Source organism: Mytilus trossulus, chromosome 3 (assembly GCF_036588685.1).
Source record: "Mytilus trossulus isolate FHL-02 chromosome 3, PNRI_Mtr1.1.1.hap1, whole genome shotgun sequence".
NCBI classification, from domain to species: domain Eukaryota; kingdom Metazoa; phylum Mollusca; class Bivalvia; order Mytilida; family Mytilidae; genus Mytilus; species Mytilus trossulus.
Window position 1 is genome coordinate 53286581 of NC_086375.1, and position 23928 is coordinate 53310508.

The 23928-nt window shown below is 32.8% G+C and overlaps 1 protein-coding gene across 5 annotated transcripts in view; it reads left to right on the top strand.

Annotated features, from left to right (window-relative positions):
- The first annotated feature begins 6924 nt into the window (after positions 1 to 6924).
- Positions 6925 to 23928, top strand: part of LOC134711830 (FERM, ARHGEF and pleckstrin domain-containing protein 2-like) — a 105044-nt gene continuing 88040 nt past the window's right edge. For 3 of the 5 annotated variants that reach the window (XM_063572750.1, XM_063572755.1, XM_063572754.1), the window contains exons 1-2: positions 6925 to 7014; positions 18706 to 18857. In XM_063572750.1, the coding sequence (XP_063428820.1) occupies positions 18759 to 18857 (99 nt within the window). In that variant the 5' untranslated portion in view covers positions 6925 to 7014; positions 18706 to 18758. The other 2 variants (XM_063572753.1, XM_063572751.1) reach the window with 2 other exon arrangements.

Here is a 23928-nt window from a genome sequence, read left to right on the forward strand (position 1 = left end):
TGAGAATTTGAATGGGGGAATGCGTCAAAAACACAACAACCCGACGAAAGAACAGAAAACAGTCCAAGGCCACCAACACAATGAGAAAATATCGCACATGGTGGCAAGATTGAACTGGCTGCTAAACAAAATGTATATTTAAAAGAAGAAAAAATGAAGTCAAAAAAGAATAAATACATTTGTTGCAAAAGTTAAGTAATTAAAAATGCCGGTCTTTAAAGGTACTATAGAAAAAACGATAAGGACGAGATAACAATAATAACAGAGGCAAAACAACATGTATTAAAAGGGGTAAGCAGGTTACCTAAAAATCAACTGTTGAATCAAGTTAGTGAAACGTTTAAGAAAGATAAAGAGTTTATGAATTTAAGGTACATGAACAAACGAAAGCTGGAAAAAATTAATTGACTACCAGGAAAATAACATCGGATGCTGAAATGGATATCCAGACCTTTCTTTAGACATCACGAGAACAAAAAGGAGGACGATAATCGATTAAAGGGGCTAAAAATAATGTGGTGTTACACTGCTTTTTGTAAAAATTATTTAGCCCATAATAAAGATGGCGATAAGAAAGATGGAGACCAGAATCCGGGAAATCAAATCAAAAAGACCGGGGGAAAATTTACTGAGCAGACATAAAAAAAGAGTGATTTGATTTTAAAGAAAATTATAAACATGAACCTTAATATCAACAACTACATGCCATTATTATGTCCGGCTGGCAGTATGAAGACCTACCGATATGGATAATTGTTATCAATGTAAACTGACTGTTTAAATGGGCAATACTATCAGTCGTACATCATAATTAAGGAGGTTGACCAACAGTGTACAGATAGGGTGACCCAGTGCTACCAAAGATGTGGATCATGTAGTTCATAGAGAGAGTAGTAGGATACCTTGAAGGCATAAAACTTTGCTTAGTGCTCTGAGCACAAAAATCATGCTCCAAACATGAAATCCAGCAATTTGATTGTCTGATTTTCGAGTCTTGAGTACAAAAATCATGCTCGAAAGTTTTATGACCGTGAGGCCTGGCGAGTGTATTATAACCATTCGCGACTGCTTCAATAGTAATAAATGAATACCTGGTATTCAATGGCTAAAAAAACTCACAAAAGGTGAACTTTATCAAACAATATTCAAGAAAATACCAAGTCCATAAGTACGAAGCATTCTTGAAAAGTTCATCAGGTGCTTAAAAATGAAAAACATCGAAACACAAGATACGTTTGTCCATTAGGATTAAATTTGTCTTTTGATAAAAGGACGACGCCTGAAAAACGGCAGCACGGATACAGATCTAGTATCCCTTGCAAACAGTGGTATCATGTATCTCTTCAAAAGCATCGGAAATAAACTGATGGGTCAGCAGATTGAATACCTTAATGATCTATGTATACCTAGTACTAGTACTATCTTGGGGTTGTTTACTTATCCCGAAAACTTTGGCAAATTGCGAGGTCTCAACCAATTGAGATATAAAGATTCTACGACTGATGTCGAAGCTAAAAACACTTCATTGACAGGTAGACATGGCTACATTATCGCAAAGTATCTACAACCAAATGAATGTTTTCATTCACAATTGTTTAAACAACATATTTGGTTTCGCGGAGGATCATGGCAAGATCATTTATGGACTCAACCGGCAAGTCAACGATAAAGCAAAACTTGTATTTAGTTATACTATTCTGGTTCGGCCTTCATGTGGTCCCTGCCAACGAAAAAAATATGAAACTATACAAATCAATCCAAAGCCAGACTAAAGTCATCTGTGGTTTCCGCATGAGATATGTCCCCAAAGTAGAGAATATAAGTCTGGTTATCGTTGTTAACTATTGACTTGGCGATTATCTGCCTAAAGTTGACGGTCGCCTTCTAAAGAGAAAAAGAACGAGCAAGCAAACTCATAACGCAGTCATGTTTGGTCACTGCCAACTGCACAATATCCATTTCACCCTATAAATGCATAGCGTTATCCAGCCGTCGACTTCAACTCAACACCATTTTCATTAGTGCAAGTTTTCTAGAATGTACAAAGAAGCCGCCAGCGTGTTAATTAAGTTCTTCAACATGAATCTTCTCATTAGCAGTAATAAATTCAATCCCTAACACGTTTCAAACATTAACCCTTTGTTCGTCATCGCCAATCTGAAGAGTCAGTAGTTAGCATTGAAGGAAGGGTTAGGTTCAAGCACAATGCTCTAGCGGACCCTGAAGCTTTTGCACAGGTTATCTCAGATAGAGTTCTGCATGTCGATATAGTTATCAAAGTTACCAAGATTATAAGATACGAGTCTTACGAACATAAATGAATGTTGTCTTTAAAATTGACAATTATTACAAAAAATGTTATAAATACAGATCCTAAACATGGGTTCTCAATCATTGTGTCTTTTAACAACAGCAAAATTGATACCCGATTCAATCCATCTATAATCATTTATAAGATCTAAAGAGTTATGCAATGGCTTTGATACACCTGGAGTCTTGCTAATCTTTTGCAAATATTCATGCAGAAAACAAAACCTTTTGTTATTCTACTGATAATGGTGGCACCTGGCTTAGTTTTGCTAGCCACAAAACCAGGTTCAATTAGTCATCAAAGGTGCCAGGCTTATAAATGTATACGCCAGACGCGCGTTTCGTCTACATAAGACTCATCAGTGACGCTCAGATAAAAAAAGTGTGAAAGCCAAAAACAACTACCTATCTACAAAGTTGAAGAAAAAGTAAAAATCACCAAAATACCGAACTCCGAGGAAAATTCAATCGTAAAGTCCTTTATCAAATGGCAAAATCAAATTAAAAAACACATCAAAACACCTGTCATATTCCTGACTTGGTACAGGCATTTTCAAAAGAAGAAAATGAAGGATTGAACATAGAGGACCCAAAATTCCTAAGAGTTGAGCCAAATACGGCGGAGGTAATCTATACTTGGGATAAGCACATCCTTAGTATTTCGATTCATTTAAACTTTTGTAACCAGTAAGTTTATAAAAATGACCAAATAATTGATATTCATGTCAACCCACTATTTGTTTTCTTAAAATAAATGTCCTGTTCCAAGTCAAGAAAATGGCAGTTGTTATCTTATAGTTCGTTTTTGTGTGTGTTACATCGTCTTTGGTCTTTTTTGCACTTTAGTGTTTCTTTTGTTTCGTTGTTTTTCTCTAATAATTGATGTGTTTCCCTCGGTTTTAGTTTGTAACCTGATTTGTTTTCTTTCAATCGATTTATGACTTTCGAACAGCGGTTAAGTACTGTTGCCTTATTTGGTTTGGTCCTCAATGCGCTTCAACTTCGTACTTTATTTGGCCTTTTAACATTTTTTTATTCGAGCGTCACTGATGAGTCTTCTGTAGACGAAACGCGCGTCTGGGGTAAATATAAAATTTCATTCCTGGTATCTATAATGAGTTGATTTAGTATTGAACCAAACACTGGCTATTACTCTATCTAATATCAACGGCGTGTTATAAAGACATTTGCATCTCATAAAACACCCCAATCAAAATTAACCTCAGTGCTATTTACAGTACAATAAAGGCATCAACCTTAAGCCTCGGTCACACCTTACCGGATAGCTCGAACGGACGACTAACGGATAACTTTTTTCCAATCCGTTCAACGTCCGTTAGACGTCCGTCCATCCGTTGCATGTCCGTTAATCGTACGTTTTTATCCGTCGACGTCCGTTCTGTCCGATGGAAAATTTTGAGCATGTTCAAAACTTTGAACGAACGTCCAACGGATAAGTGTATAGGTGTCCGTTTTATGCGTTACTCGTCCGTTGGATGTACGTTCGACATCCGTTCTGTCCGGTACGTGTTCGTTTCTCGTACATTGCATATCCAGTGTGTGTCCGTTATGCATCCAGTATACGTCCGTTTTATTCGATCAGTACATCAACGGACTCCCAACGGATAACAATTTTGTCAACGGACAACTTGTATTTTCATCCGTTAGGCGTCCGTTCGTGCTATCCGGTAAGGTGTGACCGAGGCTTTAGCGAAAGCTATCGAGAAATTTTCTATGTCTACCCGGCATAGAATCAACACTGCTTGACTACAACAAAGAAATCTACATACACGATCTGACGTCAAGTAGTTACACAGAGAGGGTGAGACCATTGTGAACATCATTAGAACATCAACAGCATATCCATCAATAGTGATATCACCAATGCACGTGATAGCTATTACAACGGATAACAGCAATCCACTATCTACAGTTTCAAACGGTTCACCTGGTATGAAAATCAATCAAAACCTCGAAAACTTTGTCTGTTTACCGATCGTACTACTTTGACGGACCAAGATGGAACTCCAATCGATCTTAGAGGTGAACATTTAACAGTACATTTTCGTCTTCGTGATGAATAAACACCTTAAAGGGCGATAGTAGTACGATGGGATCAAAACAAAATATACAATAATTGAATGCTTGCCAGGTCATGAGATGTTATTGGTGTGAGTCAAAAATTGCTTCAGAATATGTTATATTGTGTTCAATCGATTAGAAGTTCAAATGTAAGCATCTCTCACGTTGGTCAGGTTGTAAAGTTTGCAGTAAACCGCTTGACAGTAGTGATTATTTTGTATCCGAACCATTTTACTCTAAAATGTTGTTGAACATTCATTAGAGAAAATTCACATAATTACAAACATCTTTATAATTACTAATATATAAAATCTAAATAGTTGATCATGAAATTTTTTGATAGTGGAAACGATAAACCTTAATCCTGATGTGCAACGGGTAGAAGTAAATTAACGATATTTGGATTATTCTGAAAAAAAACTGTTAAAAAACAAACTGGCTATATACTAAGTGCTGTAACATTACGACATGCACAAAGTAAGGTGGTTCGTGAAAATATGGATTGGAAATAAGCAAGTTGATCAGTTATGCCTTTTTTAAAATTGGACAAAATCGAGTTTCATAAAAAAAGAAATGTTTTTTTCTTCGTAAGGTATAAATAAATGAATCACCACACATGGTATAAAAAAGAGTTTAATGATACCAGAAGAACATTCAAACTCATAAGTCTAAAATAATCTTTTAGCATCCTGGCTTAAAAAGAAAAAAGATAAACAGACAAGCAAATGTACACAAAAAACACAACAACAAAAAACTGAATAAAGAACCACACGAACCCATTAGAAACTCGAGCTGATCTCATGTGCTCCTGAAGGGTATGCAGATCTGGCTCTACATGAGATAACCGTCGTGTTGCTCAAGCCCGGTATAACTAAGTCTAATTCGGTAGGTCACATTCGTGAACAAGGGACGGGGTGTAGTTACAACATCAGGGACATATCCGATTATATACTCTGCATGCAGCGCTCCAGGAATATTACTACACAGAAATGGAAAGTTCACTAGTAAGAAGTTGAAATCATCTCTTTTGTTGTAAAGTTTTGATTAATACCGACCGCCGTTATCAATTTTTGAATGTAAGTCAAGTTATGATGCAAACGACGGGATAGATGCGTTCCGTACAGTGATAATCTTTATTTTTTTAGTGATCGAACAACGTCTCGTCCTTTAGCTAAAAGTAAAGCTATATGATATTGCAAACTTTATAATTGACATAAGGTCAAGTGAACAAAATATACAGAAAGCACGCAAAGAATTGATGTCCAGTCAGCATCCGCTTCTCGCAATCTAATCTGTCTTAGAAACAAAAGATAGTGCTCACTCGGCAACATAAACAATAGATCGACAAGTTGTTAAAAAGTGGCAAAGGTGGTATGGTCTTGGAGCTGAGTGAAAAAAGAAAGAAAAAAAAGGTGAATGCCTACCCTATGAGACGGTTTGTCTATGAGAGCACGTCCCATGTTATATAGCAAAGAGTGTAATGATGCATTTTGTGGTCAAGAAGAGTGAGCAAATTCACTGGTTTTAGTGTTTACCCCAAAGGTAGGCAATGTGTGTTGTGTGTTATGTGAAAGTTCGCTAATACTCACATCACTCCGTTACGCTTCGTGATAATACCGAAATTATTGGGACACTAGCCTGAAAGAGAAATTGAAATACTAATTCGCCTTTGGAGCTAGTTTGCTTCAATTTTGTCAAAATAAGCTAACAAAACATCGCTGATGAAATATTCACTTGCAAGTGAATAATTTGACCTCATTGGATCTGTATGCATGTGAACTTCAATTTAACTCCTTAGCTAGATTTTTTTTACGCATGAATTAGTCATGTTCAAGTTTTAAATGGAGAAGAATGTCAACATTGAATGTGGAATAAGAGTAAACCATTTGATTGCCTGATTCTATTCACACAAAATAATTCTTATACAGGTAACAACGATGCTTTAGATATTTTGAACCGAAAGCATGAAATCCAACAGACCGAGAAAAATTTAATTGCACGAGTTCGCTATCCTTTTTTTATGTTGTTAATTGTTTATTTTAGACTTTCCATACATTTGAAATACGTTCTGGTATCATGTTATAAATCAAAAATAAGAATTTTAGTCAAATCGATGAACATGAATTTGACAGCAAGTACCCCTTCAAGTGCATTTTTTCGTGCAGAAATTCATATAAGCCTTTAAACGAAGATTTCACTTAAAGACTATAAATCTTTAATATATTTTATAATAATTGTAAGAAACTACAGACATATTTGATTCATATTTGTACCAGTTTATTGAAACTGGAAAACAATCATTTAATTATTCGGAAAAGAAAAACCTTCAGTACAATATTTATTGAAAAAAAATATGTTTTAGATATACATGAAATTATAACAGGTTAATTCTTTAAGGTGGACCACTTTTACCAAAAAATGGAAGAGGGTGTAAATTGGCCATTAACAACAGAAGAAAACTGTTCAACGCGACTACAGACTGCTCGCGCGCATTATACGGTGCGTATCACGAAAGCTGTACTGTAGTAAATACGAAACTGTTTGTAATTGACTTCCGTCCGCTGTTGAATTAATTTTACTCACAACTAAATATTAGCATTTCCACTTCCGATATTTTGAAAGGTTTGTATTCTTCACGTTTATTCATTACATTTTGCTCTATTTCTTAATTAAATTACATTGACACGAATATGTTTAAATATTTGCCGAGAAAAAATAGTGAACCCACCGGTATTCGTACAATTAACAACAGGTCAGTCATGAACTCGAATGTGTCAACTTCTGCACAGCATTGTTATGGTTTGCAATGTTCATTGATGTTAAATATCATTTTATGTTAAAACTCTGATGTTCAAAGCAACCAAATGACATAATTCATACACATTTACCGTTCACTGACTGAATTTTATGATACAAATTTGATGTAAAATTTGTAATATCATTGAAAATAAAACCTGAATGAACTGCCTTTTTCATCAGTTCATTTATATCATGCCTTCAAAAGTCCAAAGAAGTCAGAAGAGTCAATAAATTGATGTAAACATATACAAGCATATCATTTAATAGGTAGCAATATGCATAATCTTCTTATCTGTCTTTTTTCCTGGAAATTTTTTACATCACAATGCAAATGTCATCATGTCACAATGGCCTATGACATGTTTTCCTCAAATGACCCCAAGTCAGGTCAACTAAGTCTAAGGTGCTTCATTTGTTCAATAGAATTTGAGAACTAGTCTATGCATACTTGATTACATGTGTCTCTAGGAATATGCCAAAGCCAGAAATAGATAAACGTCTAATTTCCTGCCTCCAGTCTGATCTCAAATATAAGTTTGATAGCTATAAACCTTATTTTTTTTTATTGCTTATCCAAAAAAAAAAAAGCAACATAAAATGTTTGAGCTAATTGTTCTGCATTTAACTTTGAAAAGTCTATGAATTCTATCATTTTTGCCTATTTCTCATGGATTATTCAATTTAATTTACAAAAAAATGTACATGACATTGAGCAAATTTAGTGAAAATATTGCCAGAACATTTGATATAAAACAAATTTTGTACTGTTATCCATATTAAAATGATTTTTAGTGTAGTCGTGGAGGTTGGAGAGAAGGCATATGATTTTTCAGATTTTGTCAAGATAGAAAAATCCCATGTGACTAACCTTTTTTATGGCTTTTATTTATTCTCCAGACAAAAAACAAACATTATTTTTCAACTGAAATATAAAGTACAAGTAATGTAAATGTCAGCTGCCAGCTGGCTTTTTATTCTATAAAATGATGTACTTTATCCAGGGTTTTCACTACAGATTTTTGAAGATGAGTACAAAGACTCACACCATTTTTGGCAAGTCCAACAGTGAGATGACACTTTGTCTTTGTTGAGAAACACTATGATTTATTATTTCAGTCCCCATAAAAAAATAAAGCAAGGAAATTAAATGAGATCCAATTTTAGTCATTTGTAAATTTTTGTTATAAAATGAAGATACATGTAGATGTGCTCAGAATGAGACGACACAATATTTTACAATCTAGATGGACTCTGACACCAGTTTTGAAAATAATGGGAGGAAAGTAAGTAAACACAGATTTTCATCACATGGACTAGTCTTAGTGAGGACCTCTAATATTAATGTGTTTATATATATTATTAACTTTACATAGATTTGCACAACTTCTTGGAAAAAGACTTTCAGACCCTTGCAGTAATAAATTTTAATAAATAAAAAAAATGTACAATGTATACATTGTATAAGCTTTTAAGATTTTTAAAATACAGTTGTAGGATTTCCATGGGTTAAGAAATTTAAGTTCTACTAATATGCAGCTTTCAGTCTAATTTAGCTACAGAATGTGGACATGGTACAGTGCACATTTATAAAATATATTCTGTCTTGAATTGATACACCATTCCCTTTCTTTTGATTATAAACTTTCATTTTAACCTTTTGGTAAACTTAAGCAACACACATGTAGCAGACACGGCAGTAAGGAAAGATACATGCAGAGATGCAAACACTTTTTTTTCCCTGTCAGACATTGGGGCCTTCATAGTACCAAGTTTTGCCAGACCCATCACATTTCTGCCAGACCTCTATTTTCACTCAAAAATCAAATGAGACCCGCTTACAAATTTTCTCAGCCATGACATATTTCCTAAACTTACCAACTATGCTTAATAGACCTCCTTCCTGAAGAAAGAATTTCTAAAACCAGAAACATGAAGGAAATACGCAGAAGGGTTTGGGGCGTGATGGACATGGTACATGTATGAAAAGACTATCACTGGGCAGAAATACTGGTTCTTGAAGTTAGAAAAAGCGAGGGAACAGAAAATTTACCTTTATTTGAGATGATCACAAATTTATTAACAAAATACTCTACCAGGACAGACAGGGAATTAAGTTTTGGGGGACCCAAGAAGACTAGAATATTGCCAGCCATCAGGTCCTGCAAAGCAACAAGTTTTGCCTGACCTGCAGAAATTCTGCCCCTCAGGTCTGACAGGGCTGACGATTAGTTGCATCTCTGTACATGTACAATTTATCTGAAGAATTGGTGCAAAAGTGAATGTAGCATGACGCCAGTAGATTTAGTTTGTACTGTTAAAAAAGAGACGAGATCAATGTAATGTATTGGATACACAAATCCCACTTATTTTGTTTTGAGTGTTTAATAAGTCGTTTGTCCATATATAAATACATGTTACTGTGTGTACATGTACAATATGCAATGCATGCATGTATAGAAATAACATTTATGTGACCTCAAATTAAATGAATCAACTATCCAGCATTAAGTATCTGTTTTGGCATAGCTTGCATTTTTTTGTTTTACAAAAAACTTGTATTTTAATTACCTTCATATTATATATTGTGTGTTATTGATTAATGGGAAACAACTCTAGCAGACTTGATGCTAAATTGTGAATATGATATGTTGATTATAAAAAAAAAACCCAGATGATTATGACTTTTAAATGCCAAGGAAAATATACATGTAATACACAAAGAATAGGGTAAAATAATAACCTGTACCACAAGATTAAGGCAGCCCCAGGCTCTAAATAAGATAATGCATAGAACTTAACTCACTGATAACAAGTTGCAACAAAAAAGCTATAAAAATATCTTGTTCTACCAAACCTATTATTGAAGAAGGAAATTAGGTCCAACTTTCTGAATCTTATGCATTTGCTTTGTAATGGAATGTTTTTCGTTCAATAATTGAAAAGATGTTTCTATTAATTAAATTATTATAGATGTTTTATGGTATTTTAAAGGTTTAAGCTTGTATAAGGTTTTGTTGACTTGTATTATATTATACTACCATGTACATTTATAGAATGTCCATCTAAATAGTATACCCAGTTTTCAAGCTAGTAACTATTTAGCAGGGAGGTTTCACACATTTAAAGTAAAATATTTTGCTGAAATAATAAAAAAGCAACCAGTCAGATAAAACCAGTAAACTAAACATGTTATATCAATTGTAGATGTTCATTAAAGGCTAATCAATCTGCTAAAGAAATTATAACATCTTCAGTAGTATATGTGCTGTAATTATCCTGATGCATAATAGAATCTTAAGGCTAAAGATTATTATCTATTACTTTGCTGTTGTTTTCAAATTACTGGCTCACAGCTGCCTTGGGAGAATGAAGTATTTTGTAAATATTTAATGTGACCTTCTTTGACCTTTTAACTGGGGGTGAAGACTAATTAAGTGCTAGTTACAAGGTTTGGGAGCTACAATAATATTTATTTACATGATCAGTAATTTAGTATGCTGATTATTACCTATATACAGTTTGAAAGATAATTGGAAGACAAGTGTTAAGCATTAATCTTCTGTATTTCACATGAGTCACAGACAAAAAACTTGCAAAATTATTTATATATATATATATATATATAAGCAACAAATACTGATATGGCATGAGATACACACCAAATAGAGTGTGCAAATAATTAATTGTCATATATGAGAGATTAACTATGTAAGTAAAGCCCCATTTTTAAATGGGTCTACATTGAGAGCCCAAAGGGTCCAAAATTAAACTTTGTCTGATTGACACATTCATCAAAAACTGAATTATTGCAGCTCTAAGATATGCTGAATCTTATTGTGCATTTGGCCCTGTTTTCAAATTAGTCCATATTAAGGTCTGAAAGGTCCAAAATAAACTTTGGATATCACGCTGACCATGGCATACTGTACAATGTAGGTAAACTAAGTTTTTAAAATCATGGCAAATGCTTAATCTTTATTTTAGTTATTGGTACAGTAGCTATATATAGTGATTTGGTCCACTCTAGTTAAAAAAGGTAAAAAATTAGTACAATGTACATGTCTGAATCTCTGAATGTTTGTAGACCCCCTTAACAAAGAATTGAATGTGTGTAAATATATATTTTGAGTTAAGAGTTGGTTGGCTTCTATAATTTCAATATTATTTGTCCCACTAGTACATTTAGTACACTACACTGTAAAAATCTTTTAGAGATAGAACAGGTGCGATTTTATTAATTTGAATTTATTGTTTGAAAGAAATGCACTAAGATATATACATGTATATATATGACTGCTCTCGGGCTACATGCATGGTACAAAAGAAGAAAAAAAACATTACAGTAGATTTTGATAGTTATTTTATTTCTTTTGGGAATACAACTATAACAAGTGCATTTAAACATGCATGCAGATTATGACTTAAAATCTCCTATTATTATCTCTTAATCTAGTGTAAATCTTATGCAGGTAAAGACCATCAGGATAGGTTAAAACACCTTTTATATGATGTCATTTTATTTGAACAGAGATGACACATGGGTTTCTCTTGGGTTTTGTTAATGTTTAGTCACTAGAAAAATACTTCAAAAAGATTGTGATAATGTGTTCTCCTTAACTTGAACAATATGTTGGTAACATTTTCTTTTCTATCTTTACAACATCTTAGATAGCATTTTCTTTGTGAAAAATTTAATGGTGACTTTAAATGATTTTCCGATAAAAAAAACAAAATACCAAATGTGAGTTTCTGAATAACAAAATAAATTGAAAAAAGGTTCAGAAGATTTGTTTTCACGCCTGTCAATTATTTTTGGACTTTTGATAACGGGAGAATTTTTTTATTGGATATGAACTTGGATATTTTGTCTGAAAATTTTGATAATTTATCAAAGAGTCTAGGCTTTTAATAAAATTATTAATACATTGCTATTTCTTGTAAGAATGGGTGTGTAAAATTTAGTTATTAAAGTGTGTCAAAGTGAGAATTTAATCTTCAAGATGATATCTGTTTTGAAGTTTCTTTTTATATGATGACACTTGAACATCTAATGATGAATTAAGTGTCCTTAGAATGAAAACTTTTACATTAAAGACCATCTCTTAATTACACCATATGCACCTACTTAGATGATGTATATATCAACCTTCAAGTTGTGATTTATCTACATCATGTTGTGTTGTCTATATAAATGATACATCACTGTGTCCATCAAAAGTTTTCCATTTCTACTATACTATGAATTATAGGTTATTGTCCAGCTACGTACATGCATTAAACAAGCAATACATCATTCATATATACCACTACTGAAAATTTGTGACTCTGTTCTTTTGTTTATAATTTGCTTCATACTTTTATCATGTACTTCAGAACTTCAAAACATATGTTTATACATGTAAGTCTGTAACACAATAGACATGATAGAAACATGAAAGGTGTTAGTTCTGATATGAGATTTAATGTTGACTTAAGATTCAGCCATTCACAAGTATTGGATGTAGAAAAATGTGTAGTTCATTCTAAAAAAAATCACCCAATGTACTAGCAACATACATGTACATTGTACATGTACACGATGGACTCTATATTTTGTTTATTTATACAAGAATTTAAAGATCCTGATGTGTCTTGACCCTACCAGTACCAACCATCCACATAAATGGTACATTATTTAGTATATGTAAATCCATTTGTCATTTAAGCCAATGACTTGTAGATTTCACCACATCAAAAGAAAAAGAACCATGTAATTTAGTTACAGTTCTTCTACTACTGTTACATTGATATATGAAGAAACCCTTTAGTATGTTAGATAATATATTTATTTTATTTTAATTCCCTCTCCAACTGTTTATAGTAAATAATTAACTTGTCGGTTAATGATTTTTGTTCTGAAATATTAATTTAACCACCTAAGTGGATAGAAAGCCGAGATAAAAGTTATTGGATTGAAGACATATACATTGTACATCTAGCATGTCTTGCTCAAATTGAATTCTAGTTTTTAGGCCTATATTATTATCATATGCATGTTTATTATATATATTGATATCAATTGTTACAGTTAACTAGTAGGTTTAATAAATTGAAAAAAGTTACTGGATATTCAATGTTTCTGAAAAGGAAAGATTAAGAATTTTGAGTTGACATAATATTAATGTAACATAAGCAAAAGTAATGAACATGAAGGCCATACAGTGATCTATAATTGTTAATTTCTGTTAATTTTGGTCTCTTGTTGAGAGTTGTCTCATTGGCAATCATACCACATCTTCTTTTTTAAATGATAACACATACATAATGTACATCAAGGCATTTGTAAATTTATATGTTGCACTAAGAACAGAAAAGATACTTTACTGATCAACATTCTTGTATAATTACATGTGAGAATTATCAAAGTAAAACAAGTTAAAATTGTAGATAAATGTCTTCCACTTTGTCCTTTGGGTGCAGAATTCTTCAATTATTCAGACAAATTTGTGTTGTTTCAATTATCAGTGTTCAGACCAGATAATCAAAGCTAAAAATTTACTGAAGAGTAAAATTATGGAAATAAATAAGAAGAGTAGATGCGCCATATGCAAGCCATGAAGAAATTTGGAATGTTACATTAATGATACCTTTGTTTACTCAAGCAGCTGTTCTCAGATCTTTGTTTTCATATAGTCTTAAGGAGCATACAGTGATGAGGATTGAATGTGTATTATTGTTTTATATTCTGAACAAATTACTTTACCATCTGTCTCTATGATAATTCTCACTGTGGAATAAATCTATGCTAATTACAAAATGAAGAAAGACAAATGTTTTATACTTATGTCATTTTTGCTAGCCAAGGGTTACGATCCACTCCCTTTCTCTCGAACTATGAATTTTAAGTCCTTAAAAAAAAATATCCTATGGGAAGCATGCTTATGTTCAGGCCTATTGTCCTAAGAGAAGCATGTTCGTGTTAAGGTCTATTGTCCTAAGGGAAACATACACATGTTAAGACATATTGTCATAAGGGCAGCAGGGTCATATTAAGGGTTAGGCCTATTCAGAGGGGCCCAGGCCCCCCTTATGAGAATAAAATTTGGTTGGTTATATAGGGAATCACTGAAGGGTGATGGGCGTGGGCCCCACTGCTATTGTCCTAAGGGAAGCATACGCATGTTAAGGTCTATTGTCCTAAGGGAAGCATGCTAATGTTAAGGCATATGTCATAAGGGAAGTATGCTCACAAAAATAAATCAATTATAATTAGTTGATTTTCTACAAATGCTAAATACTTTCAAATATAATTTGAAAATATCTTGAAGTTGAAGGTAGGAGATTTATTATGGAAATATGAGGTTGCTGTTTCTTACTTAACCATGATCCCCACTTTTGTCTTCTCTTAGTTTGGTAATAGATTTCTGCTTCACCCAAAGGACATGTTAAACTCAGTGTTGATACAGTAACATTGACAACAAGTGAATGATTTGGCTTCACTAATTGTCATTTAGAAAACTCAGACATTGTATTTATATATTGCCTTTTATTGATTCAGTATCATGATGAGTTGAAAATTAAAAGGATTGTTGCAATGGGCTGCAATCTTCTAATGAAGAAATACTTTCCAGTTCCTATGAGAAAAGAAAAGAGATATATTTGATTTAAGACAATCGTTGTTGAAAACAAAGCTTGCTTAAGAGAATCAATGAATCTTTTACACTTGTAAACAGTGCCATTCAAAATGACCACTGCATATTTGTGGTTTGTGTGTATGGAATGCATGGTCAAGTTACAAGTAAAACAAAAGTACTAAAATTGCTGTGAAATACTTATTTATTTGAGAGAGTTTATTATGCAAATAAATGTGAGCAAAATGTTTTATTGCAGTTAACTCATTAATCTTAAATCTATACTAGAACACACCCGCGAAATCGCGGGTTTATACAGCTTGTGGACTGTTGTAGGATGATTTTTTTGACAAAGGATAGTAGTATGTATGGCAAATTTCATAAAAGGTATCAACAGCCTTCTCCCTTGTTCAAAAGTCCGATATTTGTTTCCTATCTGTTAAATTCAAATATTTTCGTGTGTCTGGCCTCAGACCACAATTATTCTCCTCCTTTGCTACAATGCTACTTTTGATAAAAGTCAAATAAAATTAACAATTTGCACCGTTTCAAACATGAAATAAATCTAACTGCTTATATATAGACCATTTTTAGTCTAATAAAATATGCTTCTAGGACAATCCGTCAGTGTTTTTTTTTTCTTTTGAGAGCCTCATTAAGATGTCAATGGTAGGATATGTATCATGTTTAAATGACTAAGGCTTATTTCAGGGGTTGTCGGAGGGGTCCTGATCCCGAAATCCCGCGCTTAAAAACCATGAAATCCAGAGATGATCAGAGATGCAGAATTGAAAGAAATGCATATCCCGAAATCACGAAATAGAAAAATATATTCCCGGATCCAGTAAGGATCAATCCCCAAATCCCGAGTTTAAAAACACACGATCCCGACGCCCCGAAAAATGCTCGCCTACTTTTAATCTCTACCTTACTTTCATTTTTGCCAAATCACTATTTTCCCTTTCAACAATAAATGTGTATGCCCCATTTATGGGCATTATGTTTTCAGGCTAGTTTGTCCGTCCGTCCGTTCGCTCGTCCGTCCGTCCGTCCGTCCATGTCTGTCCCGCTTCGGGTTAAAGTTTTTGGTCGAGGTAGTTTTAGATGAAGTTAAGCATGTTTTACTTATTTTAATATATATGCAAGTGGTATGACCCCTTAAGTAGTAAACATTTCAAAGAAAACAGAAGACAGAATCAAGGCCGACATTCTATACTAACATAAAAAGTCCCTGACAGAATACAGATAGTCTCTATATATTGAAGTAGTACAAAATGTATAATCGTAGTTTACATGTAGATAAACGCGAAAAATAATTATCTTCTCTAAGGAGGTATAATAGTTGTGGTTCTTGCGATCTAAACACCGTGATATGAAACGCGAAAAGTAATTGTTCTCTCTAAGGAGGTATAATAGTTGTGATTATTGCGATCTAAACACCATGATATGGAGAACGCTCTGAAAGGCTTATTTTTCTCTCTCTATTTTTGTTATCCATCATACGATTGGTTGTACTTGTGTCAAATATTTTACTTATTTTAATATATCTTCTAAAAGCCCTTCTACAACGAAATTTGTTTGACATGCACACGTATAAAAATTGCGGTTTTTATCCAACGCAGTCATAGGTTTGAACGTAGTTTTCAATTTAGACTCGTATATATATATATATATATATATATATACAACTGGTATGACCCTTTTAAAAATAGTAAACATTTCAAAGAAAACAATAGACAGAATACAGAGAGTCTCTATATATTAAAGTAAAATAATCGTAGTTTACATATAGATAAACGCGAAAAATAATTATTGTAAGGAGGTATAATAGTTGTGGTTCATGCGATCTAAGCTCCATACTATGGAGAATGCTCTGATTGGCTTTTTTATTTCATAATTTAGTTATCTATCATACGATTGGTTGTATTTGTGCATCTTTCAAACTGGAAATCTAATCTATGACTAAAAGTTAGTCCGATGACGGATTCATATCCGGACTCCTTTTTTGTCGTTTTTCTCCCAAAATAACTCAATCTGAATAATCATAAGAATGAATGACAAATGCGACTATGCATGTTACCTATAGGACACAGAGGCATGATGACTGATTTATTGTGGAAGGAAGAGAAGCGACACCAAAAATGAGGTCTTCTCGTTTAATAGTATAGATATTAAATAAAATGTAACATTAACTAACTAATCTTGGTAGTAATCATCCTTTGATGTATTCCACATAAAATTTCAAAACCCACATTTGATGGAGATGTCTCCAAACAATCCATTGGTCCACTTTAATCTAAACTTTAAGATTGCTATTGTTTTCTAGGCAATAGCATTGGACAATTTATTTATTGATGTTTTCAGTACATTTTTGTACTTTAAAAATTTGTCCAGTTATTTAATTACAAACAGATACAGTTCATTTAGGTATTTTGGCAGGTTATTCCATGTTTACAACAAACTTTTATCTTGTCTTTTAACTATGTAATTTAAAGTTAAAAGAGTCAATAATTGATCTATATTAGATAAGGTTCAATTACCAGATGTCAGTCAATTATCTCTGTGTATTAATGTAAACTACAGTACTGGTTAGGTGGTAAGTCACAAATCATTGGTGCAATGAAATATCTTACTGTTTATAACATACTAGTAACATTGTATTGCAAATATAGAGCAAACACTTATTTACTAACCATGGAAGTACTCATTAGTGGTCATAAATATGTTCCATAAATAGAATATAATAAAATGTACATTTGTCATTAAATGGTACATGTGTATACATGTATATATGCATGTGTAGACTTTGTAGTAATTAGAATCCAATTATTTGAGAAAAGACAGAGATGCTGGATTCATGCTCCCCCCTCCCATTTTAATCTAACTAAAACATTAATAAGAATTTAAATCCTGGCAATCGAAGTCTATCAAATGTCACCAATGTTGTTTTACCTATAACTTTATAGTGTATTATTAGATGTATGTCATAAGCAACTGTTGCATACTTCTGGGTTTGACATTTTAAGGTCAATGTCACATATGAAACATATTGCAAACAAGAATGTGTCCCAGTACACAGATGCCCCATAGGCACTATCATTTTGTATGTTCAGTGGACCGTGAAAATGGGGGAAAATCTCTAATTTGGCATTAAAAATTACAAAGATCATATCATAGGAAACATGTGTACTAAGTTTCAAGTTGATTAGATTACAACTTCATCAAAAACTACCTTGACCAATAACTTTAATCTGAGGTGGCACAGATGGACGAACAGACGGAAGGATGGACGGACAGACAAATGGACACACAGACCAGAAAACATAATGCCCATAAACGGGCATAAAAACTAGCAAATGTTAAAAGAATTTTTGATGATAACTCCACAACTTAAAATCTGTTCCTTTGATAAGATTATTAATAAAAAAAATTACAAATAAATGAAAAACATACATGTACATATGAAAAATTGGTTGAACAGCCAATTGCTACCAAACTTTAATTTGATGCCATGAGTCGATACATTTCTGAACATGGATTTAAAGAAATCTAATTCATATTATCCCAAACAGAAACATCTTAAATCATGTATTAATTACAAAAAGAGAAAAAATAATATACAATCTTCTTCTTTGCATCATGCAATGACCAATTTTCTATCGAAAACACTAATAGAATTAAATATTCAAAAAAGACTTCACAAATATTTCACAAAACACTGCTTTTATAGAATAGAAAAGCAGCAACAATCACTTCAGGATATCCTGATTGGAATCAAAAGCATAAGTGTTGATTTTTAAACCTCTTTATTTTATATGAGTGTAGCTATATATATTTGGCATCCTTCTGAAGTTATGAGAACTCTCATACAGATCTTTATATAACTATCTATATTTCTTTTCAGGTTTTAAGCAGATCATCATGGTATGATGACTTAGATGAAAGTATATTAGAGGGATGAGTGACCCATTGTCACAAAGAGGCCCTCCAAAGGGCAAAGTAGTCAATCTAAGAGTCAAGTTCCTAGATGAAAGTGTTCATGTATTTCAGATAACTGTAAGTTTGAAAATAATTTTTACCATCTCTAAGCACATTATACATGTATATTGTCATACAAAGTTTTTGTTAGACACAAAAATTGTTCTTAAAGATTTTTTTTTGCCAATAAGTTGTATAAGTTTCACTTGGAATATCAATTTCCAAAAAATTTAACTTTTAATGAGTAAAAATTAGTTATCAATGATAAGTCACAAAGAATTTTCGTAAGTATCCTTACTGAGTCCATATATATTTATTACAGAAGATTTTGAGACTGGAACTATATAAATATACTATATTATTGCATAGCAATATAATATTTCCCACAGAAAGTAACCAAAAGTTAGCTTGCAATAAATTCCAATAATCTTCAAAATTCATAAAGTCATCAAGGACAAAATCTTACTGTAAACAAATTTTTACTTTCAAATATTATATTGCTATAAAATAAAAGGGTTATTGCATGAATATTTCGGAAATATTGTCCCTCGTAGAACAAATATTGAACTTGCAAGCTCGTGCAATATAAAATTCTACTCAGGACAATATTTTCTAATATTCATGCAATAACCCTATCATATAATATAATATTGTATAAATGGAAAGGTACACAGCTTTTAAACAGATAATTTGAATGTATACTCCAAGGTCCTTAAAGTTGAGTTAAGCATGAAGATTTGTGGTAGTGGCATGTTTGTAATCTCATTTAAGTTTTCAGATGTTTTTTCTCAATCTAAATTTGTTAGGCCATACTACAAAGAGGAATTTCTTGTTCCTTGAGAAACAGCAGACTGATTACGCCCCAGAGGACCATTATATTACATTGAAATAGGTTAGACAAGAATTGTCAACTAGCTAAGAAGACAATAGAAAGCAATAAGAGGTTTCCATTTGTTAATCTTGGAAACAAATCAGGAAGCAATTTTCCTAAAGAGGAAATGTCTGACCGCTGGGCTTTATAGATTCTTCATAAATCTGTTCCTTTATAATGCAGTACAAATGTAACCTCACCAATTTGATTAGGATTCACTAAAGCTAATCCAATCATATCTCTATAACTTTAATAAAGTCATACATATATACTATACAAAATAGTGAGGCACGTCACATACAAATGTTTCATGTTTAAACTTTTTTTTACGCAGTAGAAATGGTTCAACATTTATTGGTTATTTGTTTAGCAGGTAGTTTTAAGAGTTATAAAAATAAAGCAATTACAATTATCTGATTCAGTGGTTTGTTTTGGTATTGGACAGAAATAACAAAAGAAGGTATTTCACAATAGTTCATGTGTGAAATAGTTAATCTACAAATCTATACCACAAAAGGTTATCATATTTGTCTGTTATAATGATACATTTGATTTAAATCTTGATACAATAACTGTAAAAGATCAATATCATAATAAATAAAGCGATACATTGGTAAATTTAGACTGCCTTTACAATTTTCAATTATATCATGCTGGGAGGTTCCATTGTCTGTGTCTGTTGACATCACTTTGGAATAAATTTCTTTTCTATAATTGGAAATGACAATTTTGACTTAAAGATGAGGGATATCTGTTACATTTCGTGTTTACTTTAGCCATGTTGTTTCTGTAGCAGCATTAGAATCAACAGAGCACAATAATAAATAAGAGGCAAATAGTACCATAATACACATATGATGGAAGATAAGCAATTCAAACTACTCATTTCTTGTCTTAAATTGTGCTCATGTTTCCTCTAAATCCAAGATAAATAAGGATAAAATAAATTCTGGAGTCCTATTTGTATTTCAGTAAATTTAAAATTAAGTGGTATGACCTTATGATTAATAAATAATAAGTATTCTGAATGAGGTGATTCTGTCTCTGCCCAATTTGGTACATCATGCATAAGTTCATTGTTTAAATTTATATGAGCATGTATCATGAAATTGCTCTCAATGGAAGTTCAGTTATTAACTTAAGGCTTTTAAGAGTACTTAGTTATAGGTTAGATAAAGGGTAGGGAATATGGTTAATTTTCAAAATGCAGAAGTTAAAAATAGATTTAGCATTTGCCTTCTTATTTAAAGTTTATTCCACTAATTTTATTCAGTTTTAATGTGTATAGATCTGTAGAAATGGTAAAAATAAAAGTTTTGCACCATTTTAACCGTTCAATTGCTTTTGTTTCTGAAATTTTAGTTGATATTAAAATTGTACAGTACCTTTCCTCTTCTTGTATAGTATTTCTTAAGATTTGGCTCAAACTGATATCTACTTTTTTTTATTGAGGAAATTCCTTCCCTTAACGAATGATGTGTGATCAGAAATAGAGGTACATAAAAATAATACTGATATCTTTTTTTTTTAAACACAAAAATTATTCATTCAATGCCATTCCTTCATTTAAAAAAATACTTATTCCTTCTATTTAAAATGACTACTAGAACAATTGCCGTTCTAATAAGGTAACTTGTTGTATTAGCAATTGTTCTATTTTGTTTTCAAGGAAAGGTAACTCTTTAGAAAAACTTTGAAACATTGATGACTTGAATTTTCATCCTAATTTTATCTTTGACGGTTTCCTGTTGACTTTCATATTAAAAATCTCCAAGTAAACAGTAAATAGCACTTATAGTCTTCTGCCATGGAAATTCCCTGCTTACAATTGATTTTTCACTTCAGATCATCTCCTGTTAACTAATCAAGAGAGTTTCTTTGATCATAGCTCTTCCTGTTTGGGGAAAGTCAGTGATTGTCTTTTAACTTTGTTATAAATAAAATTGACATTAATTGAGGGGCAAATCTAGATAACAACAAGAAAAAGAGGGCACATTCATGTGAGGACAGACATTTGGTTTTACAGATAGCCATCTACTTACCCCTCAAAACAGTTGTAGCAAAGGTTATTATACCCCCGCTTTAAAAAAGGGGGGGTATACTGTTTTACCTCTGTCTGTCCGTCCGTCTGTCAGTCCGTCCATCCGTCCGTCCGTCAGTCAGTCCGTCCCATGAATATTTTTCGTCGCATTTTTCTCAGGAACTACAATACAAGGATTTCTGAAATTTGGTTTCAGGGTTTATCTAAGTCAGCTATACTGGGTGATGTGTTTTCAGATTGATCACTTGATAACTTCCTGTTTACCGAACACTTGTATGATTTTACACTTGATAGCCAAGTTGAAAATTTTCGTCACACTTTTCTCAGGAACTACAATACAAGGATTTCTGAAATTTGGTTTCAGGATTTATATAAGTCAGCTATACCGTGTGATGCGTTTTCAGATTCATCACTCGACAACTTCCTGTTTACCGAACACTTGCATATTTTTACACTATTTATTTTTTCGTCGCATTTTTCGCAGGAACTACAATACAAGGATTTCTGAAATTTGGTTTCAGGGTTTATCTAAGTCAGCTATACCGTGTGATGCGTTTTCAGATTGATCACTTGACAACTTCCTGTTTACCGAACACTTGTATGATTTTACACATGATAGCCAAGTCGAAAATTTTCGTCACTCTTTTCTCCAGAACTACAATACAAGGATTTCTGAAATTTGGTTTCAGGATTTATATAAGTCAGCTATACCATGTGATGCGTTTTCAGATTCATCACTCGACAACTTCCTGTTTAATGAACTCTTGCATATTTTTACACTATTTATATTATCCACTTGCGGCGGGGGTATCATCAGTGAGCAGTTGCTCGCAGTTTCACTTGTTTCAATTGCAGAAAACAGGGCATTCTTTTTACAGCAAGCAGCCGATTTGATATTTGAAGAAAGTCTTTCCAATTTGGAACAGTTTATTTTGGAAATAATTCAAAGATAATGCCTTTATTAGTTTTACAAACAATTGTTTACATCCTCTTCCTCGGGTCACTGGCTGATAGTTGTCTCATGGGCAATCTATAACATCTCTGTACTCTATGTTGCCGGAAAAACAAATCATCTATTGACAAAACATTCATCACAGAAGTTGTTAATTTTATTGTCAAATCTGACCATTTTTGTCGATCCTGCAACTTTTGTTGCAGAAAGCTCGACATAGGGATAGTGATCTGGCGGCTTCGGCGGCGGCGGCAGTGTTAGCTCACTTTATAAAAGGTTTATATTTCAGAAGGGGAAAGACCTGGATGCTTCATACTTTGTATATAGATGCCTTGTGTTACAACCTTTCCATCAGTCACATGTTCAATGTCCTTGACCTCATTTTCATGGTTCAGTGACCACTTGAAAAAAAAGTTCAGAATTTTTGTAATGTTGAATTCTCTCTTATTATAAGTAATAGGATAACTATATTTGGTATGTACGTACCTTGCAAGGTCCTCATGCCCGTCAGACAGTTTTCACTTGACCTCGACCTCATTTCATGGATCAGTGAACAAGGTTAAGTTTTGGTGGTCAAGTCCATATCTCATATACTATAAACAATAGGGCTAGTATATTTGGTGTCTGGAAGGACTGTAAGGTGTACATGTCCAACTGGCAGGTGCCACCTGACCTTGACCTCATTTTCATGGTTCAGTGGTTATAGTTAAGTTTTTGTGTTTTGGTCTGTTTTTCTCATTTATACAATAGGTCTACTATATTTGTTGTATGGAATGATTGTAAGGTGTACATGTCTAGCGGGCAGATGTCATCTGACTTTGACCTCATTTTCATGGTTCAGTGAAAGTTATTTTTTTAAGTTTTGGTCTTTTATTCTAATATTTTATGCCAAAGGTCAACTATATTTGTTGTATTGAAATATATTATGATCTATATGTGAGTCCCGCCAGATTTATTTGACCATGACCTCAGTTTCACAGTTCACTGCACAGTGTTAAGTTTTTGTGTTTCGGTCTAATTTTCTTTAACTTTAAGTAATAGGTTAACTATATTTGTTGTATGGAAGCATTATGTTAGTTGTACATGTCTGCCTGGCATGGTTCATCTGACCTTGACCTCATTTTCATGGTTAATTGGTCTTTGTTTAGCTATCTTGGTTAATGTTTAGTTTATGTGACAGTTGTAATAAAGCTTTATACTTAGTACTATCAACATAATATCAATGATTAGTAAAGAAGGCCAGACATTTCAGTGTGTGCACTCTTGTTGACACATTTGTGACAAC